The 23,810-nt window shown below is 49.3% G+C and overlaps 1 protein-coding gene across 2 annotated transcripts in view; it reads left to right on the forward strand.

The window, feature by feature from the left end:
* The first annotated feature begins 168 nt into the window (after positions 1-168).
* The window catches only part of bmp1a (bone morphogenetic protein 1a), a 27,130-nt gene continuing 3,488 nt past the window's right edge, over positions 169-23,810 (forward strand). The window contains exons 1-15 of one of the 2 annotated variants that reach the window (XM_084694590.1): positions 169-474; positions 8,899-9,012; positions 10,074-10,205; positions 10,401-10,518; positions 11,891-12,069; positions 12,381-12,486; positions 18,148-18,272; positions 19,903-20,018; positions 20,398-20,500; positions 20,882-20,998; positions 21,308-21,453; positions 21,615-21,810; positions 22,183-22,308; positions 23,173-23,333; positions 23,497-23,677. In XM_084694590.1, coding sequence (XP_084550716.1) covers positions 291-474; positions 8,899-9,012; positions 10,074-10,205; positions 10,401-10,518; positions 11,891-12,069; positions 12,381-12,486; positions 18,148-18,272; positions 19,903-20,018; positions 20,398-20,500; positions 20,882-20,998; positions 21,308-21,453; positions 21,615-21,810; positions 22,183-22,308; positions 23,173-23,333; positions 23,497-23,677 — 2,104 coding nt within the window. In that variant the 5' untranslated portion in view covers positions 169-290. Of the gene's footprint in view, positions 475-4,806; positions 4,879-8,898; positions 9,013-10,073; positions 10,206-10,400; positions 10,519-11,890; positions 12,070-12,380; positions 12,487-18,147; positions 18,273-19,902; positions 20,019-20,397; positions 20,501-20,881; positions 20,999-21,307; positions 21,454-21,614; positions 21,811-22,182; positions 22,309-23,172; positions 23,334-23,496; positions 23,678-23,810 lie in introns of those variants that run through there. The other variant, XM_084694591.1, reaches the window with a different exon arrangement.

Raw genomic sequence — 23,810 nt, forward strand, 5'->3', positions numbered from 1 at the left:
CTAAAATCTTGTTTTTATCCATATTACCGTGTGCATCCCCTAGAGGACAGATGGAGCAATCGCCGGTAGTGGACTGCCCGATATCTGTGCCATGATCACCAAAGTTTGCAGGCAAAGCGCTAGCCCGGAGTAGGGCGAGGGGAGCGAATCACTGCCCCAGAATCAAGACATTGTGGAGAAGCTGAGCTCTTATTTTAAACCCGCCCTCCGGAGAGATTTCATTTCCCCAAAACCTCCCATTTTCTCTCTCTCTCCTTCTGTCCCTCTCTCGTCCTTCTTTTTCTTTACCTATGTTTCCCGTCTTTCGCTTTAGCCCCCACTCTAGAACCATGGATCTCACAGCGAGATGTTTGTTTCTTCTATCCTGCATTCGCATGATTTCAGCAATCGATTTGGAAGCAATTGAACCAAGCTACTATGTAGAGACCGCTACCTCCTCAGACGTGATCGACTACAAGGATCCATGTAAAGCTGGTAAGGAAACGCTATTTACCTTTTTAATGTGGACGTAGAGTGCCACGAAATGCTTTTGTGCGTTTGGAAGCCTGCTGTCATTTGGGGAAATCCATTTGGAGATGACAGTGGTGAATCTAGTCTTAAATGGATTTAAAGAACGTGTAGGAATATACACATGCCTTCTACTTTTAGCGATAGTTTATTTTAAACGATGTCTTGTTTTGTGTTTTTTTTGTGTTTTTTTTTGTCAATGCATTGCCTGGAATACAACTGTCATTCTTGTAGACAAATATGAATATAAAGCCGAAGACAAATCCAAATTCCTATAGTAGAATTTTCACGGAATCAAAAAGTGTTTGTTCTTGAAACAAAGTTATACAAATGTGTTTGCTATTTGGCTTTAGCCGACAGTTTTGATACATTGGTGTTAGAATTGAAGTTAAATACAAGTAGGCTGTTATTTTCTAAATGTTCAATTTGTTGACAAGAATTGGAAATGTCTTTAGGATCTCTTGTAGCCTACTGGAAAAGTAGTCCTTATACTGTGGTTTGAATATGGCCCATGACATTTAACATTTAGTAATGATTACTTTTACGGGGAAAAATAATTGTTTGTTACAGGGTTGCATTTGGGTCATTACGCAAGTTGGCATACATTTACTTAAACGGCTGTCAACTAATGTGACCATTGAACAGAAGGTTGTTTCTACACCGTGTTTATAAATCACCCACAGAAAATCCCGTCAGTTCATATCATGGCATGTTTTAGTACTGGATTATCAAACCAAAGTATTAGACTAGTATTGGCAATAACGATTGTTTAAATGTTTGAGGTAGTGCAGCCATCTTCATTTTGATTTGGGTATGTTTAGTTTTTTTTTTTTCTGGTTGCGAAACCAAATCTTAGTTGTCATTGTAGAGAAGAGTGTTTGCTGTGAACTCAGTGGCTGGCCAAATCCACCGGAGGAATTTGCTCAGATTCAGTTTTCCATCTGCTGAAGGTATTCAGGTTCCAGATAAAGAGACATCTCCTCTTCAGATTACGGAAACAGAGACATCTTCTCTTAGAAATAAACCACAGCTCCTGAAAGTTCTTGGTAATGGTTTGGAACTTGTGTGTCTCGGATTCCCCCAAGACGGGGTCATACTAACACAATGTTCGGTGATATATTTGTCATGGCCTTCTCGGTTTCCTCACTCCTCCATTCCAAATACTGGCTTTTTAGGAAAAGATATGTTGAGTAATAGGATTAATCACTGATGACAAATGTCCCATCCCTTATTAGTTTGACTTAACTAGCCAGGCGTCTCATGAAGGGAAAACTCTGCTGATAGTGTGATAGGCTGTTTCCTCCCTGCTTGTTGACATCCTACAGTTGTATTTGGAAAAGCATTGTTGCGAAACTCCTGCGTTAGTCACCCGAATGCGTAGTAGATATGTGTTTTGTAAATGCATAAACACATCACAAGTTGATGGCAGATGACATCTGAAGAAAAAAGGATGGTCGTTTGTCACGGGGAGAGAGGGGGGAATGCAGTCAGTGGACTAGATCCGCAAATTCCCAACAGCGTAGCACAGATGCTGGTGGAGAGATGGTTGGAAGGAGAACTCTCCCTCTTTCATCCTCCCCACCTGGTCCTCTTCAGGGCTGTGTTCTCCGAGGATGATGCCATTTGGTGGATCAAACTTGGCCTCCCTCCACAAAGATGTGAGGCCCGCAGGATTCACCTCATGTGGTTGCCCAGTGACAGATATTTAAAGCTGTTTCACCCTCACTCGTTCACCGTTTGGAACATTCACTCACTCACTCATGTTCATGCACTGTGAGGGTAAACTGTCGGTTTTACAGAAAAGGACCCTGGTGTTGCGTGTCTTTGGACCACGTCTATCTATTGATGTATCCTATGGACAGCACTGTATTGAGTCCTCAAGGTCAACAATTTCCAACATGGTCATCCACTCTGAAGAAAACATTTCTGTGGTGATACATGATGGTGACATACAAATTATGCCCCACAATAGTTATCATCATGCTGACTTACAACTACATTGTGGCTTTGGAAAATGTTGTTAGAAACCTAACTGGTTATTGAGCTTTAGTTTTGTAGATGGATAACTGATGGAAAATTCCTAAGTTCAGAGAGTTGGGATGTTGGCAGTATCCCAGCTACTCATTTAGGATTCAAAGAACCCATTGAGATTAGATTAACTCATTTTCTATATGAAAAATGCATGAGTGGCAGTCACGCTCTATGTGTATTCTATTTAAATAATCATAGATATGCAGGAGAGCGGAAACTGATTTGACGTTGACATTAAGGCTGCTCATGCTAATTTATTCAGAAGTCATCTTTATCTTGTGTTGGGTGCCTAACCGTTCCAGTATCTCACAGTCTGAACGTGGCTTTTAGAATCGAAATCCCAGCCTGTAGTCTAACTCCACTAGAAACAGCTGTGCTGCATGTGCAGCCCAAACCCAGTGCTCTCCAGCATTGCTCAGCATGTGTCTCTAACCCTGCTGTGGTGGAGAGTCACCCCTGGCTCTCTGCTGTAGCAGGGGTGAACCATCAGCCACCCCCCTCCCCCTGCCCACCCCCCTCCCCCTGCCCACCCCCCTCCCCCTGCCCACCCCCCACCCGGACGTCTCTTATGCGAGTGGTTTTCCTGTCTCTCTCCGGCCGCATGCTCTCTCCCCTGGCTGGCCTGGCAGTTGCCCCAGACTGTGGCTCCTTCACAGGCTGCCAGGGGAGAGCGTGGCTGGGTAGCAGCAGGCCAGGCAGGGGTTGGGCCAGCTCAGGTGAGGTGAGTGCAGGCCATTCAGAGGGTATTGGCAGCTTGTCCCTGGCCTGTTTACTCCCCCCGAGGAATGTCTGTGTGCAGGCATGCAAGCCTTTCATCATTTGACTGTTTGTGCATGGGTATGTCCTTATCCCAGTCCTTATAAAACACTAGGAAGTATAGGGGCGCGAGGTATGTTTGGATGACAGTTGTCGGAAGGCTTTAACATTTGAGAGACACACATTGCTCTGATTGTTTCAGGTGTGTCTGACTGTGGAAAGTGTGTGTGTGTGTGTGTGCGTGTGTTACAGCTTGTTGCTTATAGATGGGATCTGTTGCATTGGAAGACGTGGAGAGTTTACATCAACTTCTCAGAGGTTCAGATCCTTCTTATTTAAAGTATTCAACGAATAAAGATCCCGACTTTTTCTTAAAACACATTGAATTTCCATGCATATGAGTTTAAAACCTATGATATGTTTTTCCAATACATAGTCTTAGTGTCTGAAAACCAAACACAGTTTTTGTTTTTAACTTTTTCTTTTTTTGGGTGATGTTTTAAAATGACCCCCCCAAAAAAGTGTGTGTAAGTACATAATGTGGGTTCATTGGGTCCGTCATCTTTTGAAAGCAAAGGCACTTTATTTACAGGTCATCAGATAACTAAGGTTAAGCTGCCATGTTTGGTCTTTATCATGCAGCATTCTCAGGCCAGACCGCTAATGTGTTCTTCTTCTCAGGTAACACAGTGGCTGACTCCACAGGTTCCGGCTGATTAGACAGCCTAGTTTTGAGCTTAATCTGAAAGCTTTAGTGGGAACAATATGTTTGTTGTCAGTACTAAGTAATAACAAATGATTGGGGAGTGCTCGTTTAAACGGCTCAAAGGATGCCCAATTAAGCAACAATAATGACAAGCTAAACAGGCACTTCTTTACAATTCAGTTTGTAATTCAGTTTGAGCTCTTGAATTATTCATTGGCACTCTGTTACTGTTTATCTAGAAGCAATGTTGTGCACCTTTCCACCTGCAGTGTCTTCTAGATATTGCAATTAGCTGAATGGTTGTTTTTCAGTCCTGAAATATGTTTGAGGCATAGCTGTGTTCATGTGTTTCACAGGCAAAACGTCTTACCGCAGCAAATGACTTTCCCAGTCCTTGGATTTCCCTGTTGTCTTTCCGGTCTTCACTGTGTCGTTCTATGGAGCGGTGTTTGTATTGAGACGTGTTTGTTTGCGGCAGACAGCTGTCTGCAGCCGAGGGATTGGAGGGAAAACCACTGACGTTCTGTTGGTCGTCACCAGCGGTAACAACAGGTGAAATCCGACATGTTAAAATGGGAGGGGGAAACGTGACCGAGCAGCCAATGCTTGATGGCCTTTCACGGCTGAACCTTCCTTCATGATGTCACAGGGGGGGGGGGGGGGGGGGGTGGCGTGATGCCACTGAGCGTGTCTGGTTCTCAGATGTGGGTGATCAGGCTCCAGGCTTTTTTATTTGAAAATAATCCCTCTCCTGAATCCAGGGGCTTTATCCTGCTCTGGAGCCTCTCACCTAATTACACCTCAGCCACCTTCAGAAACACACACAGCTGTTGTTTTTCTCCTGCAGGACTCAAATTGCAGGGCAAGAAAATGTCCAGGTAAGCATTTTGTCGAGGAACAACAGACAGAGGTATTTTTTTTTGTTTTTAGAACGACAGCGGGGGACCAACCTCACACACACATCACCAATCAACCACCAGTGTAGTGTCTTATCACTGTTTTCCTCAGTGATGTCACTGTTTACCTCACTGTCCATGGCTCCTGTGGATTGTTGTCGTTTTGGGCCCCTTTGCCAGTGTCCCTGTCAGTGATTCAAGATACAGCATCTCAATGCACAGCGTCTCTACTGTGTGCGTCCACAGACAGGTTTTTAACCGCAGAACCTATCCCTTAAAAGAAGAAGAAACCCCCCCCCCCCTCCTCACTCATTCATCACATTGTAATCACCTTCAACACAGCCCACTGCCGACATCCATTGGAATTCAAATGTCACGTTTGTTTCTAAGCAACCCGGCTGTGTCATTGTGATGCACCCTGAGCCTGCAGGTTGGCCGCTGCCCCCCTCCTCACACTACCTGGGTAAAATAATAACGTCTCGGTCTTACGATGGTGGAGGGGGCTGTGTGTGTTGGGGGGGGGGGGGGGTCGCTCACGTCCATAGGGATGTTTGTTGTTTTAGTGTGTCAGTACCAGATGTGCAGCTCTGACAGTCGTGATGGGAAGTTCGGATCATTTTACTGATTCGGTTCTTTGAATCTCGTTCAGTAAAATGAACGAATCGTTCACGAACGACACATCACGATCTGACAGTCACAGAAGGAGAACGAAGCAGGCATGGTGTCAGCCATGGTGTGTTTGACACTAAGAAGGCCATGGCCAGGGCATGACAAGAATAAATGGGGCTTTAATTTGATAGAGATCTTGTGTGTAATCTGGCGAGACATGTTGAGTGATGGGTTGGTCACAGATGAGAGGGATTATGATGGTTCAGATTATCTAAAGAGACATTCCTTGAAGGGGATGAGGGAGGGAGGGAGGGAGTGGGGGTCACTGGTGGCTGCTTCACCCTCAAGGGGTCGGAGGTCAGGGGGTGTCCTCCCCGTGAGGCGTTCGGTGCGACACGTGCTCCGTCTGCCGTCCGACCGCAGAGCTACGAGGCTCCGCCCCCTTTCCACGCCCCCGTTGAACTCCGAACCTCAAAGTGGATTGAATAGCAGCAAATTGCTCCTCTTTTCTTTTTTTAGCACTCAAGTGAATATTAATACCATGGCTGCAGCTGCTGTCATTTAGGTAATGAATGTTGCTGGAATAGTCTAGCATGACTGTACTCGGTGATGATCTGAGCCCATCTGCCACTTTCTCTGGGGTTTAATCTACAACAGTCCCTGGTCTCTCTGCTGTCTGCTCACATGCAGTCTTTAGAGTTGATGTGGGTTTATCAGCTGTGTTTCTCCAGCCCTGCTGCGTTTGCCTCTGTGCCCCCTTGTCCGACACCCCACTCACTCCGTAGTGAATCAAAGACTGTGTGTGGCTGGGGATAATTAAAGCCGAGAGACAAGGGGATTAATTCACAATCCCTGCAAGACTTTCCATAAACCTGCCGTAGCGTCGCCAGGACGACGATGGCGCAGCCCCGGGGGGGTCGGGGTGGGGGGGGGGGGGGGGAATGAGGTCTAAGGCCGTCCGTGGCCGTTCATTTGCTCACTTCAATCTGCGCTGTTGTCAGGGAACAATGACACGGTGGATTAAGAGGCTGTCTCCAGCACCGCTCTGGGCAATTGGGTCTCCGGCATGGGGAGGGGAGCACATTGGTCTTCCGGGGAGCCTACGGGGGAGGGAGGGAGGGGTGGGGGGAGTGACAGAGGGTGTCGTACAGTCCTCTGTTGGCCTGTGTTTTTCTAGGGTCACTGACGGACAAACAGCAAGGTTCAGAAGGTGCAGCCACTGTATTTGGACTGGCTGGAGGCAACATGAATACTGTCTGCTGTTTGTGTCTCAACTGACGTCAGGTGGAGTGGAGTAAACGTCCTGTCTAATAGCACAGTCCTGTCTAATAGCACAGTCCTGTCTAATAGCACAGTCCTGTCTAACAGCACAGTCCTGTCTAACAGCACAGTCCTGTCTAATAGCACAGTCCTGTCTAATAGCACAGTCCTGTCTAACAGCACAGTCCTGTCTAACAGCACAGTCCTGTCTAATAGCACAGTCCTGTCTAATAGCACAGTCCTGTCTAACAGCACAGTCCTGTCTAACAGCACAGTCCTCTCTAATAGCACAGTCCTGTCTCCAAATGTAATTTTAGATTTGTCAGAGAGCTTTGCGTTTTCCCATTTCCCTAATCAGACTGTTCTTGGAATCCAATAAAAATCAAGTGGATAAAAGAGAAACGTGACAGTTAGTGTTTATTACACACTGTATGGACATCTGGTAGCTCACACTGATCAGATCTGTTCCTGGCAGCGAGGTTCTGTACAAATGCTCATTACAAATAGCCTGTTTAATGTTGGCTTACACTAGGATAGGCCCTCGTGAGCTGTCCCTGGAGGTCTCTGATGGTTAAGGTTTGATGAAATCTACGGCTTTATGTCGATAGTATTTAAGTCCTTTGTAACAATACATGTAAAAAGTCTCTACAACTTCAATCAGATTGGATCCTACGGGGATTTGGTAAGAGGGATTGACCAGTTTTTTTTTGGGTTCCTCCTTCCATGTGAAAATTGAGGATCCCTTTTGATTCTCTTGGTATTTTAAACCTGTCCGCAGTGCATGTTTCATCTTGCAGACATAGATCCACACTTGTTCCTTAATGCTGTCATTAGCTTCCTATCCAGCCAGGCCTAGCTCTGTGCTAACTCTCCGCCCTGATCCTCACCGTTGCCAGGGCAGGCCGGGCCTGTATCTTCTGTCTCACATATTGTTTCAATAATTCTTCTCTGGTGAATAGAGATGGCAGCCAAGTCTGTTTTTTTACTTTCCCTATTGTCCTGTGCCCTGTTTGTTCTCTCTCTCTCTCCCCCACGCTATGTCTCTCTCTTTTTTTTCTCTTTTTTTTCTCTCTTTTTTTTCTCTCTCTTTCTCTCTCTCTCTCTCTCTCTCTCTCTCTCTCTCACAACTATCTGACTGTTATCTACAAAACTGGGAGAGCTCAGTTTTAAGACGGCTTTGTCCTCCATGTTTTTGTTCCCCCATGATATGTGAACCCTCCCTGATTCTCAGATAACAGAACACAACTGACAATTATTGTCTCTTTTCATCAGCAAAACCGTTAAAACAGTTAGTTTGGTAGAATCTCTTTGATCGTAGAAGATATCCCGCACAAACTTTGCTTTGCAATTACCACACTCATGCATGCACACAAACATTCACACAAACAGACACACACAGACAGTATTTGCTCTCTGCCGTGGGGGAAGAGGGCAGGTGGGAGGGGCTGTGTGACCCCTCCTCCCTGCTTTCTGCACATGGATTACAGTGCCACCCCTCCCCCCCTCCACCCTCCCCATTCCTCCCAGCCCCCCAGTCCTGCACACAAGACTGGCTGTAAATTCTGCAAACGTGCTGGTGTTAAAAGCTTGTAAAACAGAGCGGCTTGTCTTTTTGTAGAGGACGCTGAAACTACCACAGAAATAGGGCATTAAGCATGAAATCCCATAAAGCAGATTCCTTATAAAGTGAGGCTGTATGGTTATTTTCCCCTGTCCTTGGCCTCATTAAAAACCTATTACTTGCTCAAGGTGCCCCATATACAGTACCATGGCGGTGTAAGATCAGCCCAAGGACTCATTACTCCAAGGAGATCAGAACACGAAGTGTGAATTTCACTCAACTACATCTTGATCTGTCTTGCCCGTGTGTTATATATGAAATTATCTGAGCGAAAAATAATGTAAAAAGTCAAAGTGATCAAACTGTCAGCCATGAATATCCCTTACTCGTTGATTGGCCCCTGTGGTGCTTCGGGAAACAAACAACATTCCTTTCATTTCATCGGCACACAAAACTGCTGTTTCACAACTCGACGTGTCTCAGTTTGAACGTCGGGAGAGAAAAGTGAAGTTAGCGTGTGTGTGTGTGTGTGTGGGTGGGTGTCTCATGTTTTAATGACCTGTCTCTTTCAGTTGCTTTTCTAGGAGATATTGCCCTGGATGAGGAGGACATGCGCATGTTCAAGGTGGACCGGATAGTGGACCTGGCTCGCCACACTGTCCAGACCTTCAATCACACAGACGCAGGTGAGCTGACACACATCCCAGGAATCCCCGGAGATCTTACCGCAGCAGATTACCTATCATTCTGAGTGGAAGTGAGTTTGTGCTTTCATCCAGACTGTGACCAAGCACTCAAATAAGCACACAAGCACTATGTTTGTACACACGTAGTTTCCACAGTGTAAAGAATGTATACTGTCTTTTACTGTCTTCCTATGAGGATGATAAGCCAGCCAGAGTTGTGTCTAACAGGGTAACTGACAGTCAGGTTTAGAGGATGATAAGCCAGCCTGAGAGGAGTCAAGTGGCTGAGCGATTAGGGAGTCGGGCTAGTAATCAGGAGGTTGCCGGTTTGATTCCTGGCTGTGAAAAATGACGTTGTGTCCTTGGGCAATGCGCTTCACCCTACTTGCCTCGAGGGGAATGTACCTGTACTTACTGTAAGTCGCTCTGGATAAGAGCGTCTGCTAAATGACTAAATGTAATGTAAATGTCTAACACAGTAACTGACAGTCAGGTTTAGAGGATGATAAGCCAGCCTGAGTTGTGTCTAACACAGTAACTGACAGTCAGGTTTAGAGGATGATAAGCCAGCTTGAGTTGTGTCTAACACAGTAACTGACAGTCAGGTTTAGAGGATGATAAGCCAGCCTGAGTTGTGTTTAACACAGTAACTGACAGTCCGGTTTAGAGGATGCATGCGCCTCCCAGAGTGCAGCACCAAGTGATGGCTCCTCTCCAGCTCTGGATTGGATGCCACTAACCAGCTGTTTGTTTATCATCCCGCTCCCTCCCCCTGTTCACACTAAAGACTAAACTCCGTAGCCGAACTGTATTTTCCTAATCTCTCAGCCACGTGCTGCGGTCTCATATCTGGGGCCTGTATTGTTTTCGCTAACTCCAAACATGTCCTGGTTGGTTTGTTTCGTTGTACTTGATGGGCCAGATTCAAGCAGTGCATTGCAGTGCATTCAACAACAAGGCATTTGCTCTCGTGAATTTGCGCATCCTTGACTTTGTGTGACATCGTGTGTGACTTTACTTTGCCCCGAACCTCATCATTGGTTGGCGAATGTGATTGACAGGATCGACTACCAATCAAAACGGAGCTGTGTCCAACCGGGGTACACACCGTAGGAAACGGGCGGCAACCTCCAGACCTGAGAGGGTGTGGCCAGAGGGGGTCATACCGTACGTCATCAGTGGAAACTTCAGTGGTAAGTCCCAAACACAGACAGCGACGCTGTGTTTACAATAAAATAGGCATTTCCTGTCAGCGACTGCATGCAAGAATAACAGTGTATACTCACAGCTGAACCCTGCCGGGGGTAGCACTCGACAATGAGTGGGTCCATGTTGACGCGCCTGGAAGCTCAGCCGCTCCCCTGACCTCCTTCCTGTCGCGTCTCCAGGCAACCAGCGGGCCATCTTTCGGCAGGCTATGCGTCACTGGGAGAAGCACACCTGTGTGACCTTCATTGAGCGCACGCAGGAGGAGAGCTACATTGTGTTCACCTACCGGCCGTGTGGGTGAGTGTCGTCCCCCCCCCCTCCCACCACCCCCCCACACACACCCTTCCCTCCCGCAGGAAGGAAGCGGAGTTGGTCAGGCCATCTCACGACCCTGCAGCACCCCCCAGTCCTTAACGATTTCTCGCTTAAGTGCTTTTCCTTGCCTCTCTCTCTCCGTGGCCTTTAGTGCTTGCTCATTCACTATATCCGCAGTCTGTCTGCATGACTTGTGGTAAATGTAGCCCCCCTGCCAGCCCTGAGAAAGCGGGCCATTCAGAGCTCAGGAATGCTTCCTGTCTGTTCTTCTCCCCCTGCATCTGCCACTGAGCACGTGTGTCACATGTGGTGTTTACAACGGCTTCCAGGGGACAGCCTCACAGCCTTCCCATAATCCCCTGCTCTTCCCACTTCCCTCTCCATAGGGTCCGGTTCTCCGGTGATGCTCGATGTGTTCGCATCTCAGAAACGGACAGTGCAGCAACGATTTAATGCAGGAACTTGTGACTAGGCCAGACAGAAGCAATCGCTGACACAATCGCACACAGAGGAACAGGACAAATAGGAGATGTAGACCTGTGATACTGGCCCCCTTCTTTTCCCCAACCCAGATGTTGCTAGCCATTTTTAGCCCGCTAACTGCTCTCCAGAGGAACAGGGATGACATTACCCACACGAGCAGGCTGGAGTGGCTGGCAGAGAGAAGGGCCTGGCTCTGCTGCATATTCAGTAGGCCCCATCTGTCCTGTCCAAAGTTCAAGGCGTCTCAGGAGAGCATGGCTATGCTCACTGTAATTACAGAGCGGCTGAGGCGCGCCGTGTGTGTGTGTGCGTGTGCGTGTGCGTGTGGACTAACCTCCCACACTGAGGCTTTTATGTCAGAAGGAGAAGGAGAAGCAGTCATCTAGATTCCACTCTCACACGCTGCAGCCCACCATGTACAGTTCTGTGGGCTTACATGAATGTCACCAGTGTGTTTTTTCTTAAGGGGGGTGGGGTGGGGGGGGGGGAACGACACATCCACTGGTTCTCTATTTCCCTGCACGAAAGACTGAGATAATGCCCTCGCTAATAGAGTGAATACGATTGGAGCTTTCACGTTAGGCCACAAATGGTTACAGATGCTGCTCCTGGTGAAGTAAACAAAGCCTCTTACCACAAAGCTCTCTCCCATAGAACAAGTGCTGTTCTCCCATGGTTCAATACTTTTAAACATTTTTGTTGAGTCTTTACAGGGAATAAAGTAAATAAATACATGTCATAAATACAAACAGACATGCTCGTGGTCCATATTACAGTGTAGAATTTGAACCAGCTGTCCGGGGGTTTACAGTGGGCAGGAGCTGTCAGTCTCGTGTAGCCTCACCCACCCTTCATCTCTGTCTCCATGCAGGTGTTGCTCCTATGTGGGCCGCAGAGGAGGAGGGCCCCAGGCCATCTCCATAGGGAAGAACTGTGACAAGTTTGGAATCGTGGTGCACGAGCTGGGCCACGTGATTGGCTTCTGGCACGAGCATACGAGGCCCGACAGAGACGACCACGTCAGCATTATCAAGGACAACATCCAGCCAGGTACAGTAGAACCAGTGGAAGCAATAGAACTAACCTCACCAGAGACAACACCCAGCCAGGTACAGTAGAACCAGTGGAAGCAATAGAACTAACCTCACCAGGGACAACATCCTGTTGTTAACGTCGCCAAGGGGTTGCCAAGGAGGGGTTTTGATTCCGCCCCACATCCTCTTCTCCATCGCTGTCTTCAGCCTGTCCAGTTTTAGTCCAACCACAGAGATGGGCTTCTTCACCAGCTTGTTGGCTCTTACACACAGAGGTACTGTCCGGCTCAATGAGCATTGTGTTGTTTGCTGTGTTCCCCTACGCAGGACAAGAGTATAACTTCTTGAAGATGGAGCCAGGGGAGGTGGATTCCCTGGGAGAAGTCTACGACTTTGACAGCATTATGCACTATGCCAGGAACACGTTCTCCAGGTAGGAGCTGGGACGAGTTCCCCCTGCATACACCACAGACAGCATTGAAACGTGTGTCTCTCTGGGCCTGGGAGACCTTGTTTAACATAGTTATTTATTATTAGTAGTTATATGTATGTTATGTGTATGTATGTTGTTTGGCGTATGTGTTTCTGCTATGGCTCAGGTCAATCTGTCCAGAACGTTCTGTTCAGGTACAGTTCAGATCTCTGTGATGCTGTTCAATAAAAGTCCTGCATAAAGCCGTAGCCTTGGGAACAGCCTGGCCTACTTTCACTGGGGCTTGATGCTTGATGCTTGAGCTTTCTGTTGTTTTTGAGGTCAGACAAGGTGGAAGGACTAATTTCCAGATCTCATTGATAGGCCTCATAAATGAGTTAGTGTCGCCTTTAAGGGAAACCAGCTGCTGAAAATATTACTGGGAGAGTCTCTCTCTCTCTCTCTCTCTCTCTCTCTCTCTCTCTCTCTCTGTCTCTCTCTGTCTCTCTCTCTCTCTCTCTCTCTCTCTCTCTCTCTCTTCTATGGTTTTATTCAAGTTTATTTTGGCTTGGAACTTCTATCTCTTCGAACAGTCCTGGCTCCTTTTCTGAGAGGTGGAGAGTCACAGTGGGTGACTCACTGACGTGTTGTGCTTGGGATTCAGACCGGGTCGTGTTGCGTGTTCCTCTAATGGGTTTTTCAAGGGTAAAATAAATGTAATATGCCAGGGTGCCTGAGGATAAGTTTCCTGAGATTTGACATATCCGGTCCATTTTCTTAAGGGCCAAGAAGAACAGGATTGCATTTCGTTTTTTTTTCAGTTCTGCTCATGTCTCTGCTTTCTAGGTTTAGCTTGGTTCTAAAGCAAAACAACCTCTACCCGCCTCCTGGTTCTCTCCAAGAACCAGGGTTCTACGAGAGTTCTATCAGGGTTCCACCCCTTGGATTCATACAAAACATTTGAGGTTCATCATAGCTGACAAACTGCTTCTTGGCATGCCAGGTTTTATTTTATTTTCCCTTCAGTTACTTACAACAACTTCAGTCAGCTCGTGTTGTGTAACCATATGTGAGCGACTGTGAGACAGAGAAGAGTGCAGCTTAAAGGGCCAGATGTCCCCATGCTTCAACTCCAGCAGAGCCTCTGTTCTCTATCAGAAGAAACATGAAAGCCCCGAATCAATGCATCGATATAGAGTTTAGTTTAGCAGGCTCTGTAAACTCAGCACGATGGGTTGCACCGAAGCGATCTCGACTTCTCATGGAGTCTCCTTAGACTGCGGATCACGTTGCCTCTGGGATGGCTGTAGGACGTGTGGTTAGGAGGCGAGGTGTAAGGGGTCCTGCAGGCCATGTTTTGATTGTGGCTACCTTTGATGAGCTTTCTCTTGCCCCACAGCCTGTTCCTATTAAAGCAGCTCTGGCAGAACAACCAGGCCAGTAAAACTGTCCATCGACTCCAGGCTGAAGGAGAATCGGGGGCCCCCCCAGCGACCCCCTCCCCCCCCCCCCCCTGCTGTCGCACTTCAGACCGCGGCACGCCTCTTTCATTTCCCTGTGAAGCTGCTTGTAAAAGCGCTCCTCTCCAAGCCGCGCGCGCCCTCGTTATGGCGCACAGGGCTCTCTATGCCGCGCTGAGAGACTTTGATCATCAGCATCGCAACCCGACGTCCCAGTCTTCCACCGGGGTTATATGGTTTTATTCCTTCGATGGCTGCTGTGTAGCCTCATAGCTCCCAGGTGTTATAAAAAAAATAAAGGCCATGCCTCGAAATGTCTGCTCAACTGCTAGCTCGATGTAGACCAACCACTAATGATCACTTTACAGTGTTTAGGGATGGAAACTTTTCTACAGTATGGCTTACCAAAATGGGCTTCAAGATTGTGCCTAATTACTCTCATTCACTGTCTTCTGTACCAAAACAGCTTCTGTGTTATGTCTGCTCTACATTTGTATAATTTGTATAGACATCAAATGTACATAGTATTATGTCAACTTTTTCTGAAGGCATTACACAGGACGTGTACTCTCTGAGCCTTCAGTGTTTGTTACAGACTTTTTATCATTCACAAGACTTGGAAATGTCTCTGTTGCCTTAAAAAACACATCCACTGGATCAATTCCCCGCCGTGCCAAATGACGTTGTGTCCTTGGGCAAGGCACTTCACCCTACTTGCCTCGGGGGGAATGTTCCTGTACTTACTGTAAATTGCTCTGGATAAGAGCGTCTGCTAAATGGCTAAATGTAAAATGACTAAATGTAAAAAAAGAAAAAAAGAGAAGAGAAAGCAGTGTCTTCCTGTTATATCCGTGCTGCTCCAGTGAGCCACAGTGTCCCAGCCTGCCAAATGACCTCGTTTCTGTCCCAGCCTCCCTTTGTGACGTCTTCTGGAAGTCCCTCCAGATGTTGAGCTGTCTCACAGGCAGACGTGGGTGTCTCACCCGGGGTGTCTCACCCGGGGAGCTGTCGGGGTGGGGGGGGGTGGTTGTCTGGACCAGCCTCACCCTCGTCACAACATGCCTGTCAGTCTGAGTTGGACCAGCTGGCACTTGTACTCCAGGCTGTAATTGAGCAAAATTCGATCCACAAAATGCTTGAAACAAACCTCCTGAGCAGAGCTGACGGAACCAGTTTGTGAGCTAGGTGAGGGTTTGGCGACTTTGGTGTCTGCCAAAAGTGCAAGTTGACCCCAGCCTATTTTCCACGAGTTGTTTTTCGATGAGCAAAGTCTGATATTTTTTGGACAGCTCCAGGGATGGACGTTGTCCTGACTACCTTGGGCCCTCTCCCTAGAGTAGCCCTGGTGCTCCCAGCGTGACTGTAAGTGGATCCCAGAGCACACACTAGCATGAGCAGGAGGAGAGCAAATCAAGCGCTCCTCATCACTACCCTCGCCCCGATATGAAAACCAGCTGTGTAGCTCTCCTTTTGTCCTTCCTTTTTCTGCATTCTTCTTTCCCTGTTTTCTTCTTCAAGCTCTCTGGTTTTTCAGGATTTCTTTTTGCTGCCTCACTGTCTGAATCTCTTCTTAAGTAAACTGCCAGGCGCTTGTGGCGGCCGGTTTTCTTAGTGTGGGTAGAAAGGCTGTGCCAGGTCATTGGTCAGAACCCCGTCTGGACCAGGGCTTTATTTGAGGTGTTCAGTTTTGGAGGACTCATTTTTGCCTTCAGAAGCCTCTTTAATATATTGTCTATAGATCATTGATGTCATGATACAACATTTAAAAAGTAACGTCTAGGAGGGAGACTTGTCCGACTGTTTACAGTTCCATATTGGTAAACAAGGGGCTCCTGTTTGCTTTTCTTCCGTAACCACGGTGTTCCTTATCCGCTTATCAGTTTCCTGGAGTTCCGATTGGCTAATTTACCTGTCCCAATGTCGTTCTTTGTCGACCTGTTGTAAGCTTCGTGTTTGCGGCGGCGTTCAGCTGCAAATCACCGTGGGAAGCCTGAAACTCTGCTCCCGTTGGTTGTTGGGAAGATTTCACGGTCTTCATGTTGTCAAAGTCCCTCCTGGGGACAAGCAGGGCAGCTCAGCGTGCTTTCTGTCAGGGCCATGTGACCCGTCCCCGGGCTTAACCCCCCCCCACCCGCCACCCCACCTCGGGGCTCCTCTGACATTTTGCAGGCCTGGTTGGTGGACCACAGCCAAGCCAAATAAAGACCTGCCAGTGTGGCCTTTGTCTGCTCTGACACCAACTGAAGTGTCGTTGTTCACCCAACGCAAGCATACAGCTCCTGGATGGTAGACAGACAGGCTGGCAGACAGACAGGCAGGAAGGCAAACAGACAGGGAGAAAGACAGAGATACAGACAGACAGCTCTTGATAGCAGACAGGCCGGCAGACAGACAGGCAGGCAGGAAGGCAAACAGGCAGGGAGAAAGACAGAGATACAGACAGATAGCTCTTGATAGCAGACAGACAGGCAGGCAGGCAGGAAGGCAAACAGGCAGGGAGAAATACAGAGACACAGACAGACAGCTCTTGATAGCAGACAGACAGACAGACAGACAGACAGACAGACAGGCAGGCAGGCAGGCAGGCAGGCAGGCAGGCAGGCAGGCAGGCAGGCAGGCAGGCAGGCAGGCAGGCAGGCAGGCAGGCAGGCAGGCAGGCAGGCAGGCAGGCAGGCAGGCAGGCAGGCAGGCAGGCAGGCAGGCAGGCAGGCAGGCAGGCAGGCAGGCAGGCAGGCAGGCAGGCAGGCAGGCAGGCAGGCAGGCAGGCAGGCAGGCAGGCAGGCAGGCAGGCAGGCAGGCAGGCAGGCAGGCAGGCAGGCAGGCAGGCAGGCAGGCAGGCAGGCAGGCAGGCAGGCAGGCAGGCAGGCAGGCAGGCAGGCAGGCAGGCAGGCAGGCAGGCAGGCAGGCAGGCAGGCAGGCAGGCAGGCAGGCAGGCAGGCAGGCAGGCAGGCAGGCAGGCAGGCAGGCAGGCAGGCAGGCAGGCAGGCAGGCAGGCAGGCAGGCAGGCAGGCAGGCAGGCAGGCAGGCAGGCAGGCAGGCAGGCAGGCAGGCAGGCAGGCAGGCAGGCAGGCAGGCAGGCAGGCAGGCAGGCAGGCAGGCAGGCAGGCAGGCAGGCAGGCAGGCAGGCAGGCAGGCAGGCAGGCAGGCAGGCAGGCAGGCAGGCAGGCAGGCAGGCAGGCAGGCAGGCAGGCAGGCAGGCAGGCAGGCAGGCAGGCAGGCAGGCAGGCAGGCAGGCAGGCAGGCAGGCAGGCAGGCAGGCAGGCAGGCAGGCAGGCAGGCAGGCAGGCAGGCAGGCAGGCAGGCAGGCAGGAAGGGAGACAGAGTTTGCACATGCCTGCCGTTGATGGGCACGTCGCCATGGGAACGAGGAGGGAGCCTGGCTGGTCTAGTGCGCAGAGAGAAAGAGAGATGATAAACTAGCAAAGTGTCGAGTGAGAGAGAGGTGTGATTTGAGTTTTTTCTTCTTTGTGAACTGTCGCCTCTTTTCCAAGCCAAATGTCCACCTTTCAGTGGTGTTTTTTTCTGTACTGTTGTGTGTCATTTCTCCAAAGATTGTCTCGAACCTTGTCACATCCTCTGTGTTAGTGCTGGCTGTCCTCCATCTGCAGGACACTAGTGAGTCAACGTGAGGTCAGTGTTGACCCTCGCGTCAGTCAGCATGACCTCTGCCCCTCTGAGAGGAAAGTTCTAGCCTCCGGAGAGAGAGAGAGAGAGAAAGAGAGCGAGCAGACACTCCTCTCTCCACGCCTCTTTGAGGTCAGCGATGAGAGCGTGCGAGTGGGCAGTGGAGTCTGGCGTCACGCTGTCCTGTTTACTGCCGCGCAGCGTCTGCTATCCAGGCACCCTATCCAGGAACTGATGGGTTTTGGATTTGAGGGGACGGCAGTAACTGACTCAGTCAGATTCCAATCATCTCGGTGACTGATCAACCAAAGGAAACGTGTGTGTTCTTTCTTGGCTGTCAGTAGAGTCACCTGAAGTACCTGTCACTTGTCTGTGTCTTTATGTCATGTAAAAAATGCTGACTGACAGTGGCTAACAGACGTTCAGATTTCAGCATCCATGAGTGAATGTCTTTTGTGTGTGTGTGTGTGTTTGCATATATACACACGCGTGTGTATTTGCACGTGTGTGAGAATGCCAGCATATGTGTGTGTACATGTGTGTGACTGTGTGTGTGTGTGTGTGGTGGTATTAACAGTGATTCAATCCCTCTATGCAGAGGCATCTTCCTGGATACCATCCTGCCCCGCTACGACGTCAACGGAATAAGACCTCCCATTGGCCAGAGGACCCGACTGAGCAAAGGGGATATTGCACAGGCTCGCAAACTATACAAGTGCTCCAGTAAGAACACACACACACACACACCTCCTCCTTTCATTGTCCGGTCTTCACACGTGAGTGTGAAACGAGAGATGTTGGGGGAAAAAACTGAACGTTCCGAGCCTTCCCGAATGTCGTTCGCATTGTGTTGAAATAGCCAAACGTCCACCATTGAAGTGCTGGGACTCCTTAGCTACGGTTGCCGTGACGCCCAGGCCAGTGTAAACAGTCCCCCAGAAAGAGAGGTTTGTCATCACTCTTTCCCAGATAGAAGAACAGCTGGTCTCAAGAGGACAATAACCAGGAAACTGTGGCCAAGGCCAAATTTCAACATCTTACTGTGTAAAGTGTCCAGGAATGATCGAAAGTGAAATGAATGGTTCTAGTAAAAAAAATTAAATCCGAATATTTCCGGTTACTTGTTTGCAGGGTACTTAACAAGGAAATTTTACGTCTCTGGAGTTAAGTAACTTCTATCTCAAACAGACTCTTGCTGGGAATAGTGATTCACTAAGAAATCTGATGTCAGAGTTTACTTTCGTTCACACAGAGCCAACTGGGCTGTCAAAACCACCGTAGAGCTCAATGAATAAACACCATAGCTGGACTGGTGTTTATAGAAGTACACGTCTGAACTATAGATAGTTATTGGTGAGGCTGTGTGGGTGTACGCCTGTATATGTGTGTGTGTCTGTGTGGTTGCCTGTGTGTGCGTCTGAAAGTGTGTGTGTGTGTGTGTGTGGTTGCCTGTGTGTGCGTCTGTAAGTGTGTGTGTGTGTGTGTGTGTGTGTGGATCCCTTTTCGGTGACCATCCCTCTCCCAGTGCACGCCGAGCGGGTGGATGATGTGGCGAGTCAGGCAAGAGCCTCACCATGGAAAGTCCTTTCGAGCTGCACCGGATCTCCGTCCACACGACATTCCTGGGAGCGGCTCGCTCACCCCCCCCCCTTCAGAGCGCTCGTTAACGCTTTAACATCGGCAAACCTCGTCCGAGGTGTTACTAGATAGACCCCCAACCCCCGCCCCCCCCCCTTTTATAAGCTCTCACAGTGGCCTCTGGGGAGGCCCTGAAACGTAAACAGTGAGGGAGGGGGTGGAGGGGATGGGAGGGGGGGTTGTTTTTTTTCCCCTCTCCGAATCTGAGCCGAGGGGGAACGGGGAGGCACTTATCCGAGGAGACAGACGGCCTTCACACATCCCCAGAGCTGCTTCTCTGCTCTCGTAAAAAGCTCTGGCCCCAGTGGGAATTCCTCCCCTCCCGACATGTCCCCCCCGGGCCCTTCTTACCGGAGAGAAGAAGCCACCGTAGAACCTGTTTGTCGAGCCCCGAGGGGCAGCATGCGCGATTCTCAGCGTCCTGTGTCTCCTGTCTGAGTTTATTTCGAGCGGGTGGGGTACCTTTCGGAAAGGATGGACAGAGTGCACGTCTCGTGCCGTCTCTTTCCTCCAGTCCTCGTCACTTGGAAGTGGTTGTTTGTCACTGGCGGACGTGTCGTTGAATGTGACAGTGCTCTGTGGAGGCCGGCTTCACGGCTGTCAGGGTGTGTTGCTTCCGCTGTCACAATCAACAACCGTCCCGTTTCTGCGCACCCTGACAAATGTATCATTTGTGTGTGCGTGTGCGTGTGTGTGTGTGTGTGTGTGTGTGTAGGATGTGGGGACAGTTTGCAGGAGAGCAGTGGAAACTTTTCCTCGCCAGGCTTCCCGAACGGTTACTCAGCGTACATGCACTGCATCTGGAGGATCTCTGTCACCCCTGGAGAAAAGGTATGTGTGTTTGTGTGTTTGTGTGTGTGTGTGTCCGTCTGTCTTTTGCATCTGGAAAATATCTATCACACCTGGCGATAAAGTAGGTGGGTGTGTGTGGGTGTGTGTGTTTATCTGTGTGTGTGTGTGTGTGTACATGCATGGTATATGGACAATATCCATCACACCAGGCGGACAGGTATGATGTTTGAGTCCAAGGACACTGATTGACGTAGCAACTAGACAAGTTACTGGAGTAAAACCTTCTCAGCTCTGACAGGGGTGTATCCATCTCATTCTCTCTAGAATGAGACCAGACAAACAGTGAGGTCTCCTGTTACCCAGTGTTGTGGCACTCCTTGTTGAACTTGTCAATAATCACAATCTTTTGGTTTCGAAGATCATTCTGAACTTCACCTCCATGGATCTATACAGGAGCCATCTGTGCTGGTATGACCACGTTGAGATCAGAGATGGCTACTGGAGGAAGGCGCCTCTGAAAGGTCCAGATTTTACATTTTTACTCATTTAGCACGTGCTTTTATCCAAAGAAAAATACAACTAGTGCACATGGAAAGTACCACAGATAATCAAGGATCAGAAGTGCATAGTCCTGCACGGGATTTTGCTGGTTCAAAACGGTGTGTATTTTACAAGGACAACAACAGTATCCACAAAATCACATAGCACAGTGCAACAAAACAGCATTACACCTTAAATGTATCATCATAAACACGGATGCAGTCACATGATTTTCCCAGTCTCCTTCTCCTGCTGAGCTCCCCGTGGTAGTGACGCGGGGAGCTCAGGTCCACTGGCCCGCAGAGTCTGTCAAGCAGAGTGTGATCGAGGCTGATGTGTGTGTTTGACTGTGTGTGACCCAGGTCGTTTCTGTGGCGACAAGCTGCCAGAGCCAATCATCTCCACCGACAGCCGCCTGTGGATAGAGTTCCGCAGCAGCAGCAACTGGGTGGGGAAGGGCTTCTCTGCTGTGTACGAAGGTGAGCCCAGTCACAACACACACACACACACACACACACCACAGAGCTCAGCGGAAAGGCCTTGTAGCTCACACTCTCGTCAATGTGCCTCAAAGCAGCTCAGTGTTTTCAAGCCGATCCTCTGGTCTGGCTGACCCTCTGCTGACGTTTCTGGCTCTTTCCACGGCATCGCACAGTCCTGACCGAGCTCCCAGTCCCCCTCAGCTGTTACCTGACTGCAGAGAGCTTTGGGAGGATGTAGCTCCCATGGTCAGCTGTGTTCTCGTGGCGACGCTGTACTAGAACGCGGTTCTCTCTCTGTCCCTTCAGCTATCTGTGGTGGAGAGGTGAAGAGGGACAATGGGCAGATCCAGTCCCCCAACTACCCTGACGACTACCGGCCCAACAAGGTGTGCATCTGGAAGATCTCTGTGGCTCAGGGTTACCACGTGGGCCTCACCTTCCAGTCGTTCGAGGTGAGACACCTAAGCCTGGACGCTTCTCACACCACCGTGCCTGGTGCACGGTTGATGTGTGTGTGTGTGCGTGTGCACGTGCACGTGCGTACACATGTACCGTGCGTGTGCACACAAATTAAAAAGTTGCCAGCGTGGCGTGATCCTCCCTCCCTCCCCAGATCGAGAGGCACGACAGCTGTGCGTACGACTACCTGGAGGTGCGTGACGGCAACTCTGAGAACAGCCCCCTGCTGGGCCGTTTCTGCGGCTATGACAAGCCCGACGACATCAAGACCAGCTCCAACCAGCTGTGGATGAAGTTTGTGTCTGACGGCTCCGTCAACAAGGCTGGCTTCGCCGCTAACTTCTTCAAAGGTCAGATCTCCGGGGTTGAGGAACTGTAGAAGATGTAATCTCCTTGTTTTTTGGTCATTCGTTTATCAGTAATCCCATCGTGCAGCGCTGACACTCTTAAAAAAATAATACATATATAAAACATTTGCGCTGAAAGTTATTTTTGTGTTTTGCCTCAAGTTTTTTTTATGAGGCTGTCTTAGTGCAGCTTGTTTTTGCTGAAAGTCATAACATTTTTCTGTGTCTTTCTGGACACTATTTCCACCAGTCTGTCTTAGCTGTGACAAGCCTGTCTTGGGTGTAGCGGTTGTCTTGTTTTTTGAGGCCTGCTCCTTCAGCCGGTGGGACGAGAGGCCGGCTAGAAGGGTTGCTAACATCTCATTGTCTGTGCAGAGATGGACGAGTGCTCCAAGCCGGACAACGGTCGTTGTGAGCAACGCTGTGTCAACACTCTGGGAAGCTACAAGTGTGCCTGCGACCCCGGATACGAGCTGGCTGCCGACAAGCGCAGCTGCGAGGGTGAGTTGTGACCCGGTTCACAAAGTGCATGCCATTCACAAGGACTGTGGCTTGTATTCATCCCACCCAAGCACAACACTTAAAAGTTGTGCTCTACCAAAAAAACTGTGTGGAAATTCCATTGGAGATTAGTGTTGGTTTACACATCCAAGCAAAGAGTCTGGCCTGCCCTGCCAGTACACCGAATGACAACCACAGCGCTTCAGAGGATTTGTAAGCAATTATGGCAATATGGTGTGGTAGTAGAGGCATTAAAACTATCTGCATAGATAATAGTGTGTAGCATTATAATCACCATAGATTACCACAATGGTTGAAGCAATGTCAATGCTCCCTAACAAAATCTGACTCCAGTCTGCCCCTAGAGGAGAGTGCGTGCTATTACATATCCCGTTTAGTTGAATAATGCCAAGCTTAACCCTTGCAGATAGCATCAATTTGTGCTTATTTAAGCTTTCTTTGAAAGCGCTCTGGGTGTTGAATAACACCCAGATTAACGCTTCTGGGTGACACACATTTCAGCTGGTTTATCCCTGCCTGTTCTGTCGAGGGGGAGGCGGGGGGTGTGTGCGCTGCTGGTGTACAATATGGCACTGACAGAAATGAGGTTTCGTGACAGCTGCCCAAACTAGATCCATGAAATAACACATGGATGATATCACAGTAGATTTCCCCAAATATTAGAGTTTGGAACTTCATGACTTCTTCCGTTCCGCACCGCGTTCGATGTGTTTTCGGTGCGTCGTGCGGTCAGGACGTTATTGTCGTGTGTTGCGGCGACATCTCAGAAGCCAGCTGAAGTGGAGGAGGCAGCAGATCCTAACCCCTCCCCTCTCCCGTACGTGCGTGTGTGTGTGTGCCCAGCTGCCTGTGGAGGCTTCATCACCAAGCTGAACGGCTCCATCACCAGCCCCGGCTGGCCCCGGGAGTACCCCCCCAACAAGAACTGCATCTGGCAGCTGGTCGCCCCCACTCAGTACCGCATCACGCTGCTCTTCGACGTCTTCGAGACGGAGGGCAATGACGTGAGCACTGTTTTTTTGTTGTTGCTGTTTTTTTTAGACTTTGTTCGTTCTGGCGACGGTTCTCTATAAAGTGTCGCCTGGTGGGAACAGGACGTCACCTGAATGTGAGATACGCGGAGATACGGTTGAAATGTTGACGCCCGAGGTTGTGTGTCGTGTCCAGGTGTGTAAGTACGACTACGTGGAGGTGCGCAGCGGCCTCTCAGCAGACTCCAGGCTGCACGGAAAGTTCTGCGGAGCCGAGAAGCCCGAGGCCATCACCTCCCAGTACAACAACATGAGGATCGAGTTCAAGTCCGACAACACCGTATCGAAGAAGGGCTTCAAAGCTCAGTTCTTCTCAGGTGAGGTTAGACGAGGGATCAAGCTTCTCTCTTTTTCCTCTTTCTTTGTTCTTCCGTCTCCCTCTCTTTCGACTTGACTCTCTCTCTTTTTTTCTACGCCCTTTCTCTCTCTGCATCCAGTTTTGTGTGTGCG

Source organism: Hypomesus nipponensis, chromosome 28 (genome assembly GCF_054491055.1).
Source record: "Hypomesus nipponensis isolate SF chromosome 28, ASM5449105v1, whole genome shotgun sequence".
In the NCBI taxonomy this organism is placed as follows: Eukaryota; Metazoa; Chordata; class Actinopteri; order Osmeriformes; family Osmeridae; genus Hypomesus; species Hypomesus nipponensis.